At 32.3% G+C, this 20,129-nt stretch overlaps 3 protein-coding genes and 1 long non-coding RNA gene across 8 annotated transcripts; 2 read left to right on the top strand and 2 right to left on the bottom strand.

The window, feature by feature from the left end:
* The first annotated feature begins 5 nt into the window (after positions 1–5).
* Positions 6–13,241, top strand: LOC141535076 (uncharacterized). 3 transcript variants are annotated; one of them, XR_012480544.1, is made up of 6 exons: positions 6–411; positions 499–766; positions 7,583–7,688; positions 7,751–8,004; positions 11,046–11,238; positions 13,087–13,241. It is a non-coding gene; the product is annotated as an uncharacterized LOC141535076 (long non-coding RNA). The 3 variants fall into 3 exon arrangements; XR_012480543.1 differs by lacking the exon at positions 13,087–13,241 and adding an exon at positions 11,343–11,483; XR_012480545.1 differs by lacking the exons at positions 11,046–11,238; positions 13,087–13,241 and adding exons at positions 8,099–8,235; positions 8,333–8,452.
* On the bottom strand, positions 1,165–13,765 carry Dhc62b (Dynein heavy chain at 62B). Its single transcript, XM_074254854.1, has 8 exons — positions 13,619–13,765; positions 13,255–13,440; positions 12,809–13,161; positions 9,972–12,748; positions 9,657–9,903; positions 1,956–9,489; positions 1,614–1,877; positions 1,165–1,556 (listed from the first exon to the last, which is right to left on the bottom strand). The coding sequence occupies exons 1-8, from the start codon at positions 13,763–13,765 to the stop codon at positions 1,203–1,205; spliced, it is 11,862 nt and encodes a 3,953-aa protein (XP_074110955.1). The 3' UTR covers positions 1,165–1,202.
* An 87-nt stretch (positions 13,766–13,852) lies between these two features.
* On the top strand, positions 13,853–14,394 carry LOC141535074 (COMM domain-containing protein 7). Its single transcript, XM_074254853.1, has 2 exons — positions 13,853–14,067; positions 14,153–14,394. The coding sequence occupies exons 1-2, from the start codon at positions 14,019–14,021 to the stop codon at positions 14,326–14,328; spliced, it is 225 nt and encodes a 74-aa protein (XP_074110954.1). The 5' UTR covers positions 13,853–14,018; the 3' UTR covers positions 14,329–14,394.
* Positions 14,193–20,121, bottom strand: Ripk5 (receptor interacting protein kinase 5). 3 transcript variants are annotated; one of them, XM_074254851.1, is made up of 5 exons: positions 19,044–20,121; positions 17,760–18,862; positions 16,314–17,697; positions 16,060–16,203; positions 14,193–14,716 (listed from the first exon to the last, which is right to left on the bottom strand). In XM_074254851.1, exons 1-5 carry the CDS (start codon positions 19,165–19,167, stop codon positions 14,694–14,696), a joined length of 2,778 nt encoding a protein of 925 aa, XP_074110952.1. In that variant the 5' UTR covers positions 19,168–20,121; the 3' UTR covers positions 14,193–14,693. The 3 variants fall into 3 exon arrangements, with proteins under 3 accessions (XP_074110952.1, XP_074110951.1, XP_074110950.1); XM_074254850.1 differs by lacking the exon at positions 14,193–14,716 and adding an exon at positions 15,055–15,250; XM_074254849.1 differs by lacking the exon at positions 14,193–14,716 and having other exon boundaries at positions 15,055–16,203; positions 19,044–20,118.
* Positions 20,122–20,129: the final 8 nt, after the last annotated feature.

The raw sequence follows: 20,129 nt of genomic DNA, 5'->3' as shown, positions 1-20,129 counted from the left end.
ATATATATATATATATATAATACTTGATTTTCTTGAATGTATTGGATTTGGTCTGTTTGTATCTATGAAACTTTAGTTGTGTGGTGGCTGCTGGTGGTGTCCTGGTATTAGTAGGTATCACATAACAACTATTGCTGGTTGATACCAAGTCCAAGTACTTGCATTGATAATCACTCTCCATGACTTGATGACGAATAACCACTTGTTTATTTTTATTTACAGTTATTCGTAGTCGACTCCAAGCAGTATGTTGGATGTAAGATCTTGAAGTTGGACATCTATCCAATTAACACATTATAAAATAGACAATAGAATATTTTTATAATCAGGTTGCGACGTAATATTTAACAAATTAACAGAACATAAAAATGGTGCTGTTACATTAAAATTAATGGAAATGTTATTAATAAAGTAAGTATTTGATTAATGATAATATATGTTAATAATGTTAATAATGAAAGAGGGTATAAATACATAAATACATATGATATATAATAGAATATGACAGGTAGCAAAGGAAGCCAGCTGGATTTTGGATTAATAATTGTTTAAATGATTTAATTGTTAATTAAATGCATATGATGGAAGATGGAAAGCATGTATTTATATGGAGTAAAATATATCCTCTTTGCGGTTTGCGCAGACGCTAAATTGCAGTGTAATGCGCGTTTCAAGCAGTCTCGAGTAATGGATTCATGCTCTCTGGTGTATATGTTGGATATGTATATAGAATGGTGGTACTCTAATACTTAAAATAATATGCCAGGTAGGTATATTGAGTTTAAAAGTTTTTACTCTCATTTAGCGGATCCACGTCGTCTAGTAATAGTGTAACTCTGCTGGTTACTTAGATAACTGGATACTAGGAATACTAGGATACTGTACTGGATAGTATTATCCAGTTGAGTTGAGATTTAGTGTCACTGGCACCAGCATTGGTCTACTGCATTGAGTTTATATGTATGATGCAAAAGCATTATTGAATGCACTGATTTTTTCCTAGCAACCCGACCACACCCTTTCATTGAATTTTTTAAGTTATTTTCATTTTAATTAATCAAACCAAGTTACTGCAAGACCAACAGTCTTTTTTAAATTAATATTTATGTAATACCTTGAGCTTGAATAATATATAATACTCTAAAAATTATTATTATTATTATTATTATTATTATTATTATTACAATGATGGATAATTGGGTCTAATCATTAAGCTGACATAATAGAGCAAGACCTCGCTTAATCCAATGACTAACTGGTAATTCCGTATCAAGCAAAATCATCAAGACGTAATTTGTTGAATGCCCCGTTGTTTTAAGTATTCCAAATCGTTCGGATGTTATATACAGTGGGCATTCATATCGAATCGGATTATGCCGATTTATATTTATTATTTCTGTTGGCTTCAGCCAGATACTTTCCATTGGATCGTATAAAATTTTCAAATAGCTCTCAGCGAGGGCTTTTCTCGATGAATCCCAACGACCACCGGTTAAATATAATCCGTAGATGTAGACACCGTCTACTGGGGCTGAATTTAACTCCTCTGACATAACCTGTTGATTAAAAATTTCATTTTAGGTGATGATTTTGTTTTCCGGATAACTAAATACCTCAAAATCAAACTCTATTTTGTCGATTGATATTTTGTACTTTCGAGCGAAATTTTGCATTGCTCCAGTCAAAAATCCATGAACAAAGGAAAATCCAGAAATCCAAAATTTATCAGGTTTGCCGTGGTCCACCCAATTTTTTAAAAACTCTAAACGTTTTATCAAATCACTGATAAAATTACCGAGCGATTTTAATGAAGGATACGCGCTAAACTTTATCCATAATGATGGTATTTTGTTACTGAGTATTTCATCATAAATAATCTATAAATAATTAATTAATATTAAATATTATCCCCATTATATTAATTTTTTAAATCTCAAAATAATGAATACACTTACTTCCAAGTCAGTAGTCATAATAATAATTCCCTTGATAGCGTTCTCAAGCATTTCAAGACTCGTGCGAATAGCATCTAACAAATTATTGTAACGTTCTAATTCTTGAATTAATACCGTGTTCATAGATTCATCATAACGCACCGGGTATTTTTTTACTGCAGCTTCGAGGTCAAATAAATCCGGAAGTCTTTCATAAATTTCTTTCTTTATTGCCAAGAGCGATTCATCTTGCTTAGAACCAAAATCCCCTGTAGCAGTAACTCCACTCGCAAGAGACACTGTACCAGTGATTTTTCCCAAAGACTCAAAAAAAAGTCTGGATATTTCCAAGTCACGGGTAATCCTTGCATTGTTATGCAAACCAAAGACTTCCGGCTGAGAATCCAGTGGCATTCTCTGGATTTGTTTAACATACTCTTGGTAATTATTTTTCCGAGGTACAGAGTAACATTCATCAGAGCTTTCAGTCAATTTGTACTGGTCATTTGATATTATTTGGTCGTTGTAATAATCCTGAAGAATTGTTTGCAAACAACGGCGATCACGGTCATCCGTAACACGTCCACCGTAATTACACTCTCCAGTTAAATAAGTAATTGCTTTCAGTGGTAATTGATTGTATTGATTGATAAATATTTCCAATTGAGTTATAGAAATTTCAAAATCTGACTCGTTAAAGCCGTAAGGGATGTTCCAACCCTGAGGACCGTAATTTTTTCGTTCTTGTATTACAGCATGAAAGAAACAGAGCCCGTAAATTAACCGGGCAAATATTTTATCTTTTCCCGGACATCTGTCAAAAAATAGGTGATTTTTTAGCGGCTCTGACGAATACAGTCGCATTAAATTCTGCTGGAGTCCTTTGGGCGGTTCGTTTGTCATTTTAATAGCGTTTTCTAAAATAGAAATGGGAAATTTTAGTGTAGGATAACTTGTTAACCATAAACGAAAATTAACAGAGGTATTAGTTGAGTCAAATTCCTCGCAAATTTTTTCCAATTCTGGCATCCATGAGGCGGCCAAATGACAATTCTGCAGGCAAACCCAGTCGCCATTTTTCTGCGCGTCTCTAATTAATTTTTCAGCTCGCGCACCCTGACCCTGTCCCAGAGAAACAGAACTGAATTTATCTTGATAATTCATTGCCGTTACAAAATTAAATAGCGACGCAGTAGGATCTGAGCCCTGGGATAAAATAAATATCAAAGGATTCAACGAGTTTGAGTCGTTATAAGATTTAGTAAGGTCGAAAGTAACCGGCAAGATAAATTTATTTCCCATTCCTTGTTTGATAAATTTAATCATCGCTTGCAAAACTTTATCCGGATGTATTATTTTTATAATTATTAATTTATTAAATTCCGTAAGGTTTTTGTCCCAAGGTGTCGGCAATTGTGTATCTTTAAAATTAATATCATCTGTATGATAAAAATTTTTCCAAGCATTCAAATTATTCAAAAAATCTGATAGAAAATTTTTAAATACTCCCAGAGAATTCAGCTGACATAATTCCATCCATGATTTGTCTGGCAACCAATCAACCGGGTTCATTGTTTTCTTTATATTTATTCCAGATAAAAATAAATTCAATTCCTCTATAGTTATTTCTTGGCGGTAAATTAATATTGTTGTGTATAAAATAAATCCGTACACCGGTTTATCTTTTTCAAATAATGATCTGCAAATATTTTGGTAGAGATTGTAGGTAAAAGTATCTCGTAAAAATTTTAATCGTTTTTTCAATAATTTACTTTTATGAGCATTTTCTATTGTAGTGACATAAAGATTTATAAACCACGTTAGTGAATACTGATACATTGGATCAATATTTGAAAGATCTGTACATGTATAGTAAAGCGCTGAAGTGTATTTAGCAATTGACGCGTAATCATTCCTCGCAATTTCTATTTCTCGTTGAGTATCTTCGGAAGCGTGTTGCTTCTTAATTATATCTAAGGTCAATATTTTAGAGGAATCTAGTATTCCCACGGCCTCTTCATTATCAAGAATTTCTGAACCCGTACCTGATGATAGAGTTTTTAGGATACTATCTTCAACTTGTTTGAGAGCTTTTTTATTAGCTGCTCCCTGAATTATCAGATGCTCTCGTTTTTTTTGCAATTCTGGTCGTTCTTTAACGACAACAATCCCCAAAAGTTGATCCTCAAGCGCAATTTTAGTCAAAGAAAAATTAATAATTGTAACTTTATTGAAAATCTCCGGTATGTAGTGAGGATTACGTAATTTACTTGTAAAATATAATCGAAATTTATCATCATACTTGATTATTTTTTCACCAAGAGTTATATAAAACTCTCCGGCAACTTGGTAGATATTTTTCATGAGTATTGGATCCAACGAAGCGTCCAGTTGTTCATAAATATTTTCAATTAATACCGGATAGCCAAACTCAATAGACCGCTCTACAACAGTCATATAATTTTTATCTGTTAATTTGATGATTTCAACATTACTGAATTTCTCCATCGTGCGAATCCATTTATTAGCTTGGCTTTGTGGATCAATAAACAAACTCCAACGTTTGCTGTTAGCCATAATAACAGCATTTTCCGTAGAAAATATATCCCTAGGCAAACCTGAAATATTCCACGTATTTATTTGTAAATCGTTGGACAGAATTTTGACGAAGGAAAAATCTTCTGAAGAGGGAATTTTTAAATTTTTAATGTACTGAATCCATTTATCGATATTGTTTGCCCGATAAACCGATGTAAATGGCGCCAAGTAAGCTATTATAGCGCAAGATATTAAAATGTCTCCCGGCAGAGTTTCATAAGATTTTTTTAAATTTTCAGCAGTTGTTAACCAGCGACGTTCCTCGCCTCCCAATCCACTGATTAATTTTTCAGCTCGTATTAATTTATTGCGACATCGTGACACCTGATTTTCAAGATTTATTTTCCTTTCTAAAATTTTTTCTAGATTCTCCTTCAAAACTGTTAATTTTCCAGTTAACTCAGCACACGCAATACGCTTCTCCTTCAATATAATCATTGTATTTGAATATTCTTTTTCGATATATTGGAGTTTTTGTTTTTTTGGAGCAATTTCTCGAGCGATTTTATCATAGAGAATCATTGCATGAATCCACTTGCAAAGTCCTTCAGCTGCTTGTGAAGCTTTGGCAACAACACGCGGCTCAAAATTTTTATCCATCATATAAATATGTTTTATTGTTTCTATTGTTTGCAAAGGGATATTATCTTTGTCGTAATTTTTCAGATAATCCAGAAACTTAATATCGCTAAGCAATTTTTTGCTGGGCTTCCAGTAATCAAGGACTATTTTTCCCGTGTCTGGTGAAGGTTTTCTGTCAGGAGGAATATTGAGCATTACACAAACAGCAGCCATTACTAATTTAATTCCAGCTGGAGGATTTTTCATAGTTTTTATCAATGAAATATCTTTTGGCTTTAGAGTATTAAGAGATTTAAGAGCTTCTTCCAAAACAGGAAGTGCTGAAGCAAGATCCGCTTCACATTCAATTTTTAATGCCCCAGCAATTTCAGCTTGCTGATTAGCAACTTGTTCATCTTTCTTAACTTGAATAGTTGCTTCTTCAACTCCCTTACTCTCATTTTTTATTTGTTTCATAGTTTCAACGGTTTCTCGAGCAGAAGCTTCCAATTGTGGCTTTAAAGTCTCAACATTTATTTTCATTATTTTTATTTCTTCGGCTGCGAAAGCGAGTTTATTAAGGCCATTGACATAGCGAGCTCGGACTTTTATTATTTCTTCCTGTTTTATATTGATCAGCCTTGCATAATTCCGTATCAAGTCTAAGAATCCCGTTGAAGTAATGTAAGTTCGCCTTCCAGTTATTCTATAGAACTCTTCAGCGATATTTTTAGCACAAACGTGAAAATACTTACAGGCTATCACCGCGTTAACTTTTACTTGATCATCGACATTAATATCCTTAGTAAATTTAACAGCAACTTGCTCGAGGGCTTCTTCTGGCCAAACTTTAAACCAATCGATAGTACAACAATTTATCAAATTCGGATACAATCTCAAACGAGTTTTAAATGACTCTCCTATTGGTGTAAAACATAATATAAAATGAAGTTTTTCTTTACACTGGCTTAAAAAGTATGCCAGTACCGAAACGATCGATCCTGTAGAAATGACACCATTATCCCCCTCTTTGGCAGCTGTCAACCGACAAATTTCGATTATTTCTTGTTTCTCTTCTCCATTAAATAAATTAGGAACTTCTCCGGCATTCAAAAGCTGGTCAATGTCAGATAGAAATACTTGCTCTGTGATTTGACTCTCTGAAATAAGAAAAACTAAATCTTTTCCTTGAGCTCCAGACATTTTGCAAATCCTTTTAATATCTTCGTGCCAATCATTTACGCCGTAAGTGCTAGTTATTTCCGGTTGGAATAAATCATAATCGGCCATAGCCGCGGCTAATTTAGTCAATGATTGTCGGCCAGAGCCCCCGACTCCAACCATCAATAAATTACCTCCTGGTGTCGCCATAATTCTGCTCACACGTGCTAAATGCTCCAATGCGTAACGAAATATCACAATATCCAGAGCAGTCCGATGTGTTAAATTGTAGTCTTCAAGATTCTGCAGCACTATTTGTTGATATAACTCCATCGAGGTTACTTCTTCGTATTTTTTATCCAAAGAATCATCCATAAAATTCCCGAATATCAAACTATCGAGGCTTTTTTCAGTCAATTGGTCATTTCTTTCTTTTGGCAAGTGATTGAAAATATTTTCAAATGAATCCTTAAGCGTTTTTGAAACTACTTGTTTAATTTTATCAAAGAGCCATAAATGATCTTCGTTATCTACCAAACGATCTCCGAAAACTCTAAGAATTTCGTGGACCCACAGACGCGTAAAAATAGACTTTGATTTGACAGAATCCTTTTTTAACATAACACACCCGGTAATTACACGAGCAAAGTCTCTTAGATTAAAGGCATAGTGAGATTTAGCTGGTGTGGGTCTTAAATCCTTGATTATATATTTAAATATCTCGAGAGTTGCATTGACCATTGGATTTACCGTGACAATTATATCTGAAGCAAATCCGTTTTTTTTATAACCCGTTAAAGCAATTGTAGAAAATATTCTAAAAATACTTTGATCGGTAAATTCGTTGATGGTGAATAAGTTAAAGTGTCTCAAAAATCGGTGGTAAATTTTTTGGCGCGACCCCCCAGGTGGACTCATCGCACAAATAAATAATGTATCGGAAATAGTTATTTTATAAGGTTCCTTAGAATCGTACCAGTAATCATGGTCGAACATTTGTCTCAGCAGTTCAATAGCCGGTTGGGCTCCGTAAACTTCTTTGACAGGCATATTAATATCGTCGATAAACACCACGTATGAATTACCCTTTCCAGGACCGTAGTGACATTTTCGACGTTTTAACTTTGAAATTACTAGTTCCTGAGCCAATGCCGCGGTGGTTTGACCAGTAAATGTTATCAAATTCGGTATATAATTTAAATTATCTTTAAGTTTATTTGTCATCAAATCTTGGATATAAAAACTTTTTCCCGTACCTGTTGCACCGTATACCAAAAATTTTTTGTTGTACTTGATGTGTTTCTGAAATAAATATTGGTATTTTACAGTATCAACAGTTGGTATCAACATCTGTGAGATACTGGAAGTTTCAACAGGAATTTCAGTTTTCAAAGCTTCTGAATATGCTTTCCAGTGACCTTTGCCGTGAAAAACGTAATAACTGTCATTAATATCTTCTGAAGGCAATAAAATAATATCTTGATTGATACTTTCAGGTATTGGTAAATTAGAGTTTTGATTTTTCCAAATACTTGTGAAAAATTCATTGAATTTACGGTGAGAATCACGATCCAGAGTTCCTGAAAGTCCCCCAACGATAGAAAAAATAATTGCTGCTTGAATCCAACATTTAATATTATCCTTAATTTCTTCTAAATTTTTGTTTCTTGGATCATATACTGCATCGTCCATCACCATTTTAAATAAATTAATAGTACTTGTTACCTGATTGATTTGCCCTGCATACAAGGTAAGCTTACATTTTTTTTTAGTAAATTCTAAACAAGCGTCAATTAACCACTCAAACAAATCTTTGATTATTTTTAAATACCCGTCTGACCAAGAGGGAAGAGTTTTGTACCAAGATTCCGCAATAGGACGCCACCCAAGGACATTAGGCTCAATATAAATCATTCCACATCGAGAAACAGTCGCTGGTGAAGCTTGAATCAAATCCATAGCCTCAAAAATCATTGACATGGTACCGGTCATCTGTATAATTTCACCCGAAGTCAAGCAAAGTTTTTTATTGTCATCTAAAACTGTATTGAGATTTTCAATCCATACTGCATCAATAGGTCCGTCAAAGATGATCCATTTTCTGGATGAGTCTTCAGAATTCATACTATATTGCCGGAAGGCCACCGCGCAAATTCCGTCGGTCCATTCTGAAGACACAGGATCAAATTGCCCGTACAATTGACCTATAGTTATTGATTTTGGATTTATGGTAGTGTAAATTGTTTCAGCGCCTAGATCATTGCCCCATTGGGCCATTAGAGTCAAGGAGTCTGCTAAAGTATGGAGAACAGAAGTTTTTCCACCAGATGGATCACCTACAAGCATGAATCCGTGTTTTACGATCATCATTTCGTAAGTTTGAATTATTTTTAAAAGGAATCCGTCTACTGGTTGAAGGTTACGTGACTCGGCAATTTGTTTGATAGCTTTTAAAAGAACTTGATAATTTGGCAAAGGCAATTGTACATCTGGAAATAAATCGGAAATAATTCCTTGGAAAAGTGGAACATCGTGAGCCAAAAATTTAGGTAAATTTACGTCAACTATCGCTCGAAGTATCAAAACAGTTTCATCTGCATCTGGAAATTTTATCTTTAAATTTTGTGCTGCTAATAGCACCGTTTTTACAGCTCGCATTCCATAATCATAGTGAGACTGAATTGACAATTGCTCGGAGCAAAGTTGATAAGTAGTTTTTATTTTTAATGATAAAATTCGTGCATAGTTGAATCCAGATGAATACAAAAATATTTCTCCAATTTTCGAGTAATCAGGAACCATCATCGCGACAGTTCTAAATAAGACTTTTAAATTGTCAGGAAGCTCAGATCTACCTGCATATCCAGGATTCATTGTAATACATATATAAAACGCTGAATTTAATGACAGTTCCGTTCCTTCAAAGATAAATATTTTCAAGTGAGCTCGCACTGCTTGAACGATACAAAGAATTTGTTGAGCAACTACTGAGAGGACTTCCAGTTCAATGCGATTGAACTCGTCGAAACAAGCCCACGCTCCACAAGCAGCTAAACCTTTGAAAAATTTTCCCATATTTTTATAGTCAAGTGCTTCTGAACAATTGAAAACGACACACTGGACTGCTATTGCTCGAGCTAAATCTTTGGTCGTTTCAGTTTTTCCAGTACCAGCAGGACCTTCTGGAGCGCCATTTAAATGAAGGGAATAAGCTCCAATCAATGTTCGATAGCATCTATTATTATTATTATTATTATTATTATTATTATTATTATTATTATTATTATTATTAAACAAAAATTAAATATTGGAAAATTGAGATAAAAAATAGCAATAATTCTATTAGCGTATTAAACCGTTTAAATTTTTATCCTACTATAAATAATTAAAAATAAAACTTACCGATCAGTTAACGGTGTAATAACAAGTCTGGAACAATTGCCTAAATACTCATAGGCGTATTTAACAGTTGAGTTTATTATTCTAACGAGTACATTGTCTTGCCAATAATAACGTAACTGTGCCAGCCACTCAAAGTCTGTCTCACTGGTGATTCTTTTGTCGATCAATAGCTTCACTACATCTTGAGCATGAACGTCTATTGTTATTAATGCATTGAGAGTCGTGCGGTTTTGTGTATTCAGTTTACCTGGTAGAAAAAAAAAAAAAAAAAATACAATTATTTATAAATTAATAATAATAAACAGCTATACTTGCCTTTAACTAAATTAACCATGTCAATAATTTGAGCCTTTAGTGTATCGTAAAGCGCCTCGAGAGCAGAAATCGTACGCGTTAAAAGACTATTAGTAACAGCCAAAGACCAATAAATTTGTGAAACACACAAAACAACCTGTCCAGGCCAGATCAATGCCCATTTAACGCGTTCCGTAACTTCGTAATCAAAATAACTGACCATAATTTGATGTTTTATTGTCGTAACCATTTGTTGTTCAACTTTTATAAGCCACTTTTCAACGCACCCCTTTGCCGCATCAGTTGAAATTATTTCCTGGATCATTATTTCTTCCCCGTCATCACCAGTCATCGCATAAATTTCTCGGTCTTTATTAAATCGTAATTTTGCGATCCCCTCGAAACACTTGTTCAAATGCGGCTGAACACGCAACGGGTCTTTTGTTTCTGAAAGGATTTCCAACATGTCGTCGTTGCTAAGAAAAAAAAATCGTGGAAAAAATAATCGTTTTTTCTCCAAGTACTCGACAACTCCTTGATTTATTTTTTCCATTAGTTCATTCATTTTTTTAAGTTTTTCCAACATTCCCAATGAACCTGCTGACACTCTAACCCTCCGATCTAAAGCTACAGATTCCATTATTTCACAAAAAGTTTGATTAACTTCTGAAAACATTGAAGCTTCTTGCGGTAACTGCGTAATTATATCAGGGCTTGTAAAAATGGGCAATAAATAAATCCACTGGACTTGTAATCTCAACCACTCGTCTATAGTATTTCTAATACGCACAAGAACCTCGTAAAATAGCTTTACATTATTTTCAATGGGTTTTACAAAAGCAGAACCTCGTATTACTTGAAGTTTTACCGTGTGTTCTTCTAAAATCAGCATTACATCGTCCAATTGGGTAAAAATAGTCACATCAGAATCTTTGTAAATCATCGTAGTGAATAAAATATTATCCAACTCTTGTTTTATTTTGTTAAACAGATCCACCAGTGCTGCTTCCTTTGAAGCATTAAAACTTATAGCTTCATATTTACCCATATCTTTAATTAAATCTTTATTAATTAATTTTCTTAATGTCGTTCCAGCGTCAGGTGTAATATCATACCCAGCAATCAACGACATTTCATCCCAGTGTCTTTGATTTAACGCAGGATTCACCAAACAAATCAATGGCATGTATTTTTTTAACCATTTGATGCTTTCCAATAATTGATGGCACAAATTCATCGGCGCAGGCTGGTTCACAGGATCTGGATCATCGATGGAGCCTGCAAAAATGTAAGGATAACCAATAGCAATCTGAATTTTTATTTTAGTCCGGTATTCTTTATAAATTTTGTTAAACCAAGCATAATAATCAGCAGTACGATTTTCAATTACAGAAGCGTTTAAATATTCAAAAGGTCCGTCCAACCAGACCCCAGAGTCTCGCTGCCATTTTCGAGCCTGATAAATTAGCTCATAAAAGGGTATAATTATATCCTTGAGTTCTTTTAATCGAGGAAAATATGTTTGAGGAAAATTAAAAGTACTTTCCTCATTGTTAATCCACTTTATTTGGTCATCAAAACGATCTAGAGATCGTACTAACTTTCTCATATCTTCGATATAGTCAAAAATACGCTCAGAATCGTTCATCAGGTCCATTATTTCTAAATAAGAAAATAAATCTTCAATAGAAGTTATTAAATTATTTTTACGAGACTGTAAATTTTCTTGTAATTTAAATTTCATTTGCTCGTATTGCAGGTTGCCTTCCTCAAAGATTGGCTTTATTTTGACAAGCCAATTGACCGTTTCACGGTTAAGCTCGATGTCATCGTAATCCAGTGTAGTCATTTCAATTACAGACAGCATTTTAGACACTGAAAAATTTATTTTTTTCTCCATTTTTTTTATAAACGTTGTCGTTAGTGTCAGCATATACTTTCCCAGTTCCAACAACTCTTTCGTGGTCTCTGGGGTATTCAAAATTTGACTTTTAACTTTTTCAAAAGTCAAACAGATTTCACGATTGAATTTACGTTGCTTTTGAAGCAGTTCTTGAATAATATACCCGCAAAATATTTCGGTGTAATATTTTAGGCCACTTTTAGCTGACAATTGTGAAATTTTTATGTCTTCCAAGTATTCATTATTTGGCAGACCGTCAATTTCAGTGATTAATTTTTTAAAATCTTCTAACTTAAAATTTCCCTCCTGAAAACTGTAATCAAAATCTATGAAATTACGAATTTCATTTTGGGCTTCCGCGCTGTAGATTACTTTAAATTTACTCTGAAGATTTAATACGTAATTGTCAATGGGTTTCCAATAATTTTCTAAAATTTTGGATAGTCTTGAGTAAGATTGTATTATAAACCACTGGGGAAGTACCGCGGAGATAAATTCTTGATTTTTTTTTATGTCAATCCAGGATTCGAGTGGTTGTAATTTTAAACCAGCAGAGGCTATCTCATCGATAAAATAATAAAAACAAGAAAAAAAGTAATCCTTAATTGGTAATGTAACTAGATCGTTGTTTTGACATTTTAAAGTGACGGATAATGATGGCCGGATTGAGTTATCTTCGAGTACATTCAGCAGATCCGAGATGCTTGTCATTAAAATTTTTATTATCTGGTACGTTAATAACGTAGACGCGGATTTTATAAATAAAGATATCATATTTCTTGATATATCATTAATGTATTTTTTAGTTGTCACCAGAGTCACTATGTGAGTGTAATAACTCTTAATTATTATCAACGTGTCATTTTTTATATTTTTATTAACTAAATCATAGAATCTAAAAAATAATGTTAATTAATATAAAAAATTATTGATATTTTTTAATGAAAATCTTTACTCAAAAAAATCTAAAGTCCCCTGAAGACGGTAACGTCGAAAATCAAAAAGAAGAGAAGGTACTTGTTGATGCAAAAAAATATTTTTAATCAAATTGTGATGGTGAAAATATTTCGACTCAAGTTTTTCAATGTTTTTTAAAAATTTATCTCGATAAATTGTATGACCATGAAATTTGAAGCCCGATTCTTCTAATGAAATGAAATTTTTTTTATATATTTTATAATTTACACCAAAGTCATGCATTATTGCTTCATAATATTTTTTTATTTCTTCCAGTTGGCTTTTAAATAACTTGTGATACTTTTTACGTAATCTGCGAGGTATGAGAAAACAAATATTATGTTCCCAGGTCTACAAACAATTAATTTAAAAAAAAAAAAATAGATAAGTATCAACTTAAAAATTATTTTTAAAGCAGTGTTATATTTATAAATGATTTAGTACAGGAAGTAATCCAGTCGAAATAGGAAGATTGTTCGCAAAATTATAAAATTTTTCTACAATAAATTGTTGCTTAGGGATTAGATGACACTGATGTTGAGTTTGATATTTGTCAATATTGTTTTCTAATTTAATTTTTGTATTGATCGCTCTAATTTCCATCATCTTTTCCACTTGGCGGGAGCGTATCTTGTATGTGACAAAAAAAAAAAAAAAAAAAAAAAAATTTATATACATGCAATAAAATATTTATAAACTACAATCGGATGTTTATAAATTTGAATAATATACATCTTATCGTCAATGTAATATAAAGAAAATAAATTTATAAATCGACTTATAACCTCGTCGCGCGACATATTGATACCTTATCGATGTGGAATTTGCTCAGATATTTTTTTTCCTCCTCCTCCTCCATTTTCATTGTAAATTCATTCAATTGTGGTAATCTATCTAGTTTAGGTTTTTTTATTCTTGAATTTATTAATTTGTCAAATTCTGATGCTTTGTACATATTATTGGTTTTGTTTTCTTTTAAGAGTAAATTACTTATAAAAAAAATTATACATAAATTATACTATATTTGATGTTGAAAAATTTTATAAGATTGGCGGGCCTGCGCATGTGCACAATTTTAAATATGGCCGCTGTGTTATTTGTTTTCATGCCTACAAAACGTCGAATCGAAAAATTACTGTCAAATATTAAAAAATAATTTTGTCTATTAGTAATAAATTTTTAACCATCAATCAAGTTATTTTCATAAAATGGAAGAACAAAAAAATACTCTAGTTGATGTTTCTTGGAAATTTGGTGGTAAATAGGAATCTTTGATTTTAAATATTTTTCTTTATTATAAATATTTTAAACGTAATAATTTATTATTTATTATTTTTTTCAGTAACCACATCAAGTAGCGAATCAGACAAAGTAGGAAAAACATTTTTACAACTAAAATTACAATTAAACAATCAAGATAAAATAAAAGATGTTTTCACAGAGATGACCCTAACTCAGTTTTATAAATTTATTCATGACCTAGAACAAGCAAAGAATAATTTAGAATTGCTGTCGTAGTTGATAAATAAACCATGTCATATGTAAAAAAAAAAAAAAAAAAAATTACTTTTATTTAATAAATAAAAAAAAAAAAAAACTTCTATTTATATACATATAATCAGTATAAAAATATAAAAATTTTACTGATAAAATATTTTTAATGAAAATTACTGATTAATTAAACGACTACTATACGCTGCAGCAGTAAGTATAAAGCGAGAGATATAAATATAATATTTTTATTATGGCTATGAAAATTTGTCAGGAACACATCAATATTCTTGATAATTGGATACCTAATCCTGTTGCAGATATTTGCAACTTTTGTCTTGTCAACTCAATATTAAGTGGATTGACCCATTATCTTATTAATTGGTAATTAATTAATCAGAGTAACTAAATACATCTGGAAAAAAAATTTTTTTTTTTTTTATAATTAATGTGGTATCAAACTTTTAATATAAAACTAGATTATTAATCCCAGTATTTTAATATATATTTATATAAATATTATGGTTTTTTTAATTTTTTTTTATTTTTAATTCTCGTAGAAAAAAATTATATTATCACTATTTTATGATTTAATTGTTTTGTCATAAATATAAAATACTCTGATAAATGCTTATTTTAACGTCATAATTGAAAGGTTTTTTTTTAATTAAATTTAATAAATTTACAAAAAAAAAAAAAAAAAAAAAAAAAAAAAAAAAAGGAATAGCAACAGACGAATGACGAACAACGAAATTATTAATAAATATTTATTTGAAAAAATATAAATTTTTTTATTTATAAATATTTACAAAATATATTATGTTTTTACACAATAATTTTTAATATATATTCAAATTATTTTATTAAATAATAAGATTTCGTTTTCGCCTTCGACTACGTGCAGAAGCATAACAAGTGTTAATTATCTCAATATACAGGATTAGTTTATCTAAAAAAAAATAATTAATGCGTGACAAATGGGACACAAGTGCCATCAACAATAACAGCAAAAGTATAGTATAATATAATTTATGTTAGGAAAAAATAACTATACAGAGAGTAGCTGGGATAAAGGATTGAGTACAAATGCGGTCAATGGACTATCTACGTTCTCAAATGCTAGCAAACTTTATTATAAGTTGTATTTTATAAATTAATAATCATAAGCGTTCTTCGTAAGATTAAAGTGAGCGAATTAGATTGGACTAAATAGCTAAAACAATTACTTAAACTGTTTAGATTAAACGTGTCACTCTGTATTTTACAGACTAGACAACTCTTTCAATTTTTTAGCTGGATAAAATTATCTATGAGTGTTGAAAAAATTTAAACAACTATAATTATCTCACTAGTTGATAAATAAATTGTATAACAATAATAACAGGTTAAAAAAAAAAAAATAAACTCTTGAGTAAAAAAAAAAAAAATATATATATATATATATATATAACAGTCTTTTAGACTAAATACCGACAAGCAGTCTTAATAAAATATTTCAATAACTAATTAATTAATCAACTAATCAAAATTCACGCATTTGTACATAAAGATTCGAACAGACACTTGTTTGAAATAAATTAGTCATATGGAGATTAGGATATTTTAGAGGACGTAGGTGTCTACGTTTCAAAAGAGGACTCGACGTAGTTCCTCTCTGATTATTGGGTTCGGCTAGTGCTAAAGCAGGATTCTTCATCGAGGACGAGGACGAGGACGAGCCGTGGTGTTTCAGTGCATTGGGTTCAGCGGTGAACTTGCCTATGTCTGCTTTGTCGCGAATCAACTCCAGGACAGGGACGATTGCTCCCAAAAGAGGACGTCTGGATGATTCGCCAGCCCAGCATTGCTCCATTAGTTCCCAGCATTCATCATCGAAACTAGCTAGACGTTCCGGACGTAAGCCTAATTAAATAATCAATTTTTATTTATTATTATTATTATTATTATTATTATTATTATTATTATTATTATTATTATTAAAGTAAGTAATGATATTTTAATTAGACACTAACCTTTGCGGACACTAGTCCAGAGCTGTTCTTTATTGTGAAACTGTTCAAAGGCAAACGGCATTTTGGTATGTCCAGCACAAATATACCAGAATAAAATTCCAAATGCATAGATGTCTACACTGCTGTCATAGCGCCCAGACAATAATTCAGGAGCCATATGAACAGGAGTCCCAACAACACTTCCGCTCATCATGGCCTCGGTGATACAAAAGCCCAGATCAGTTAATTTGGCTCGGTTTTCCGTATCCAGGAGGACATTTTTCAACTTTATATCTCTATGTACCATGCCTTGAGAATGGAGATACCGAATTCCCTCGAGAACATCAATGGCAATTTGTATTCTGGTAATCCAGGGTAACCCACCGCGGATCCCACAGTACAAGTCCCGACTCATCCGATCGGTGATTAACAAAACAGCAGCCCCACCACCTCCATAGCTGTAATCAATAACCGAACCTCTCAATTTAACGATTCTCTTGTGATCTGGAATGGATCTTGTGTAGTAAAACTCCATTGCCAAATCATTCCAGTGTCTTTCATCTGGTGGTACTACAGATTTAACAGCACAAGGACCTGGTGCTCCAGCCCAGGCGTCACAAGAAAATACTACACCGTACTGTCCTCGTCCAATTTCTTTTCCCTGATGCGGAATCCCGTATCTGACCATATCGGACATAGAGGTTGACTCTAGTGCGAGTTTTGCCAATCTAGGAGCGTGTATTTTTCTTATAGCGACTCTCTGCTCTTCAGTTCGCTCCAATTTACCAGAGTAGTGATTCTCCAAGGACCTGAGAGCTGTGTGAAAGGCATCGTGGGATGATTTTATTTTATCTCTAAATTGGGTGGATATGGTACGTGCTAATCTTGTTGGACAGAGAGAATTAAGAACGTCTATTGTTACTCGTTTGCGCCAGGCTTGATCGAGTGTCGGGGTCGGTGACCATGGCAATGGCAAAGACTTTAACAGCTGTCTGAGTCGCTCGAGAAAAGAATGAACTAAAGATGGCGAGGAGTTATGTAATTCGACGTTGTAAGCCGCAGATAATATCTGCTTCAAAGCGTCACTTGCCAACAAATTTGCATCATGATTATTAGAGTCGTAACTTTTTTCCAACTCGAGCAAACACCGCTGTAAAGTACCCACAAAAGTTTCCCGAAGACAATTAACAGATGTAACTAGTTGCCGTGCTACTTTCTCACTCAAACGGCTTAAAACTAATCTCTGTACTTCTGTTGTCGCTGTTCGAACTGTTGCACACCATTCACGGCGACACTCATCCTGTTCATTGTTGCTTAAATTATTATTGTTTTGATATTGATATGAATCATTACTCAGTGACGATAAGTCTTGTTTCATTTCTAGTATGATGTTCTGAATTAGTTCCTGAAAAATAATCAATTGTGATTTATTTAAAATGAAAAATAATTATTAAAGAAAACAATTACCGTAAGTTCATCTTGATTTTTGTTGACTACATTCATCAAACTCCCGTATAATTCATTTTCTTTCTGTTGAGCGTACTGAATTCTCCTGGGAGTAATCTGAATTTCTCGAGCCATATCAAAAGCACTGAGAATAAATTTACGCAGCGATGTTGTTTGGATTTCAGTTAAACAAATGCTTGCGTTAAAAAGATAACTTTGAAGGCAACTACGAGTAAAGTGTAAAACTCGGTCCATCTTCTTATAGGACTCAACAAAATCACTGGAACTGATATACTCGGTTTCTACCAGCCAACAGGCCATCCGTTTATTCTCAACAGACTCTTCCACGCGAAGAAATCCTAGGCCTCCCAATTGGTCCAGCCAAGTTCGCCCCAAAGAATTCATTTTCTCTAAATTAAAAGTTTCTTCTTCCTTATTATCACTACTGATAAATTGAGAGATATTTTTTTTTTTATTTTCATTATTACTGAGATTATTCTCAGCCTGAATTTGCAAGCGGTGTTGCTCAGACTCTGTCAAGTCACCATCAACGCTGTCGAAAACGATATTGGCCAATGAAGAAACAAACAATACTGAATTATGCGGATAAGTTTCTTTCAATTCTCTCAACTCTTCGGTATTTGATTCTGTAAGAGGATAATCACCAAGAGCGTATAAAAATATCGGTAAAATATTTAATATTCCTTTAGCGAGTGATCTTATGGCCGCGATATCGGGTACCACAAAAATTTGCACACCGTCTTTCAGGATCAACCGATCTAACTTGACGTCCAAAACTTGTGGACAATTAATGTCTTCGTTTCCAGATCGGTTCAAATCTTCTACGGTTAAAGTTTCGAATGGAGTCTCCGTAGGTACACAATCAACGACTTCGTACTCGAGACCCAAGGTCAAGCTGACGTGGTTAGTGGTACCATAGCTGAATTTAATCCATCGCCATGACCCGTCCGTTACTGGGAGTATATCTTCCTCCAACAAACGGTTCACCAATGCTGCTTTTGACTTACAGTCTTGCCCTGATATTACAATCGCTGGTTGATTATCCAGTATATTAGTAAGATGATCCAGGGTCAAAGAGGGTAATAACTCATCAATAATATTTTCTAGAAAATCCAATTTATTATTTATAAGTTTTAATTAATAATTATGTTTAACTGTAGTAAAACAAGTAATATCCAACAATATTTTTTAATACTTTTAAAATAAATTACAATTAAAAGTAGAATAGAAAAATATTGTTTAATATTTGCTAACAAAAAAATAATGATAAATAAAAAAAATTACCTTCAGGAAAAAAATTTTCATTATTAATAACATTTAACGTACGGTGTGTTTCCTTGAAAATATGCCGTAACTGATTACGATTGCGTTGATACCGGCGAAACTCTTGTGGCAATTTACTTAACATTTTTAAAAATATACTTAAATAAATTTAACGAGAGTAGAGTTAAAACCACTGTGATGTTTATCACCTAAATGACAAACTGCAAGTGCCCCTTTATTATAATTACATTTAAATATATTATTATTTTACATCATTTCTCACTTATTATATTTAATCACAAATTAATACTCTTATTAGATATATGACGTTCGATAGGATTTATTTATTAATACGGTTCATAGTGTCGAATGAATGCCAAACGTGAAACACTTTTTGATAGTGATTAAATAATCTTATCGTTAACTTTATTAAACTTACTGTAATTTAAATAAGAATAAAATTTACAGAAAGTATAATATAATTATCATTTTTAAGTCAATTAATAGTTAAACGTCATTAAATGTGATATATAATAATAAATATTTGTATCATTCTGAATTTTTTTAACTTTTGATTAATTCAAGACATTTAAAAATTATTATTTAATATTATATAACTATAATTATTATTTTGTTTTCAGATTGAATTTCGAGTGAATAAAATATACATCACAAATATTTCACTGGTAAATAGGAACTGAAGGGGAAGAAAAAAAAAAAAAAAAAAAAAAAAAAATATTGTTGTTAATCCCAGAAATATTATTATTGAGTCCTTAAATTTTATTTTCCTGGTTGTGGTGAACTTGAGATGCTACTTGATGATCCTTTGACAAAGTCGACTGATTTACACAATTAATAATTATAATTAAATAATTATTCAGCGCAGTGGATAAGAGTTTAAATAATTATTGTAGATACTGTTATTATTCATCATGGAGACGTGTTGCACTGAAGACAATAATAAACTAACAACTGAACAGTCAAATGAGATTTTATGAATGAAAAATAATATATAAACACGATTAAAAAATATCGTAACCAATAATATAACCTCGTAAATTGATTATAACAGTTGACGTTTGGCGGCAGCAGTTCCTTAAAACAATT

Source organism: Cotesia typhae, unplaced genomic scaffold (genome assembly GCF_013202065.1).
Source record: "Cotesia typhae breed Kobodo isofemale line unplaced genomic scaffold, CoteBio_Ctyphae scaffold_13, whole genome shotgun sequence".
Classification (NCBI taxonomy): domain Eukaryota; kingdom Metazoa; phylum Arthropoda; class Insecta; order Hymenoptera; family Braconidae; genus Cotesia; species Cotesia typhae.
This window is presented reverse-complemented; position numbering and strand designations above follow the sequence as displayed.

Coding starts and splice junctions, on each gene's coding strand:
- LOC141535074 (XM_074254853.1), top strand. CDS start 14,019: ATGGAAGAACAAAAAAATACTCTAGTTGATGTTTCTTGGAAATTTGGT. Junction 14,068..14,152: donor TGTTTCTTGGAAATTTGGTG/GTAAATAGGAAT, acceptor TATTTTTTTCAG/TAACCACATCAAGTAGCGAA.
- Dhc62b (XM_074254854.1), bottom strand. CDS start 13,765: ATGTACAAAGCATCAGAATTTGACAAATTAATAAATTCAAGAATAAAA. Junction 13,441..13,618: donor GCAAATTCCACATCGATAAG/GTATCAATATGT, acceptor GTCACATACAAG/ATACGCTCCCGCCAAGTGGA. Junction 1,557..1,613: donor AAATAGAGTTTGATTTTGAG/GTATTTAGTTAT, acceptor TTTAATCAACAG/GTTATGTCAGAGGAGTTAAA.
- Ripk5 (XM_074254849.1), bottom strand. CDS start 19,167: ATGTTAAGTAAATTGCCACAAGAGTTTCGCCGGTATCAACGCAATCGT. Junction 18,863..19,043: donor TGAAAATTTTTTTCCTGAAG/GTAATTTTTTTT, acceptor TGGATTTTCTAG/AAAATATTATTGATGAGTTA. Junction 16,204..16,313: donor CTGGACTAGTGTCCGCAAAG/GTTAGTGTCTAA, acceptor TTATTTAATTAG/GCTTACGTCCGGAACGTCTA.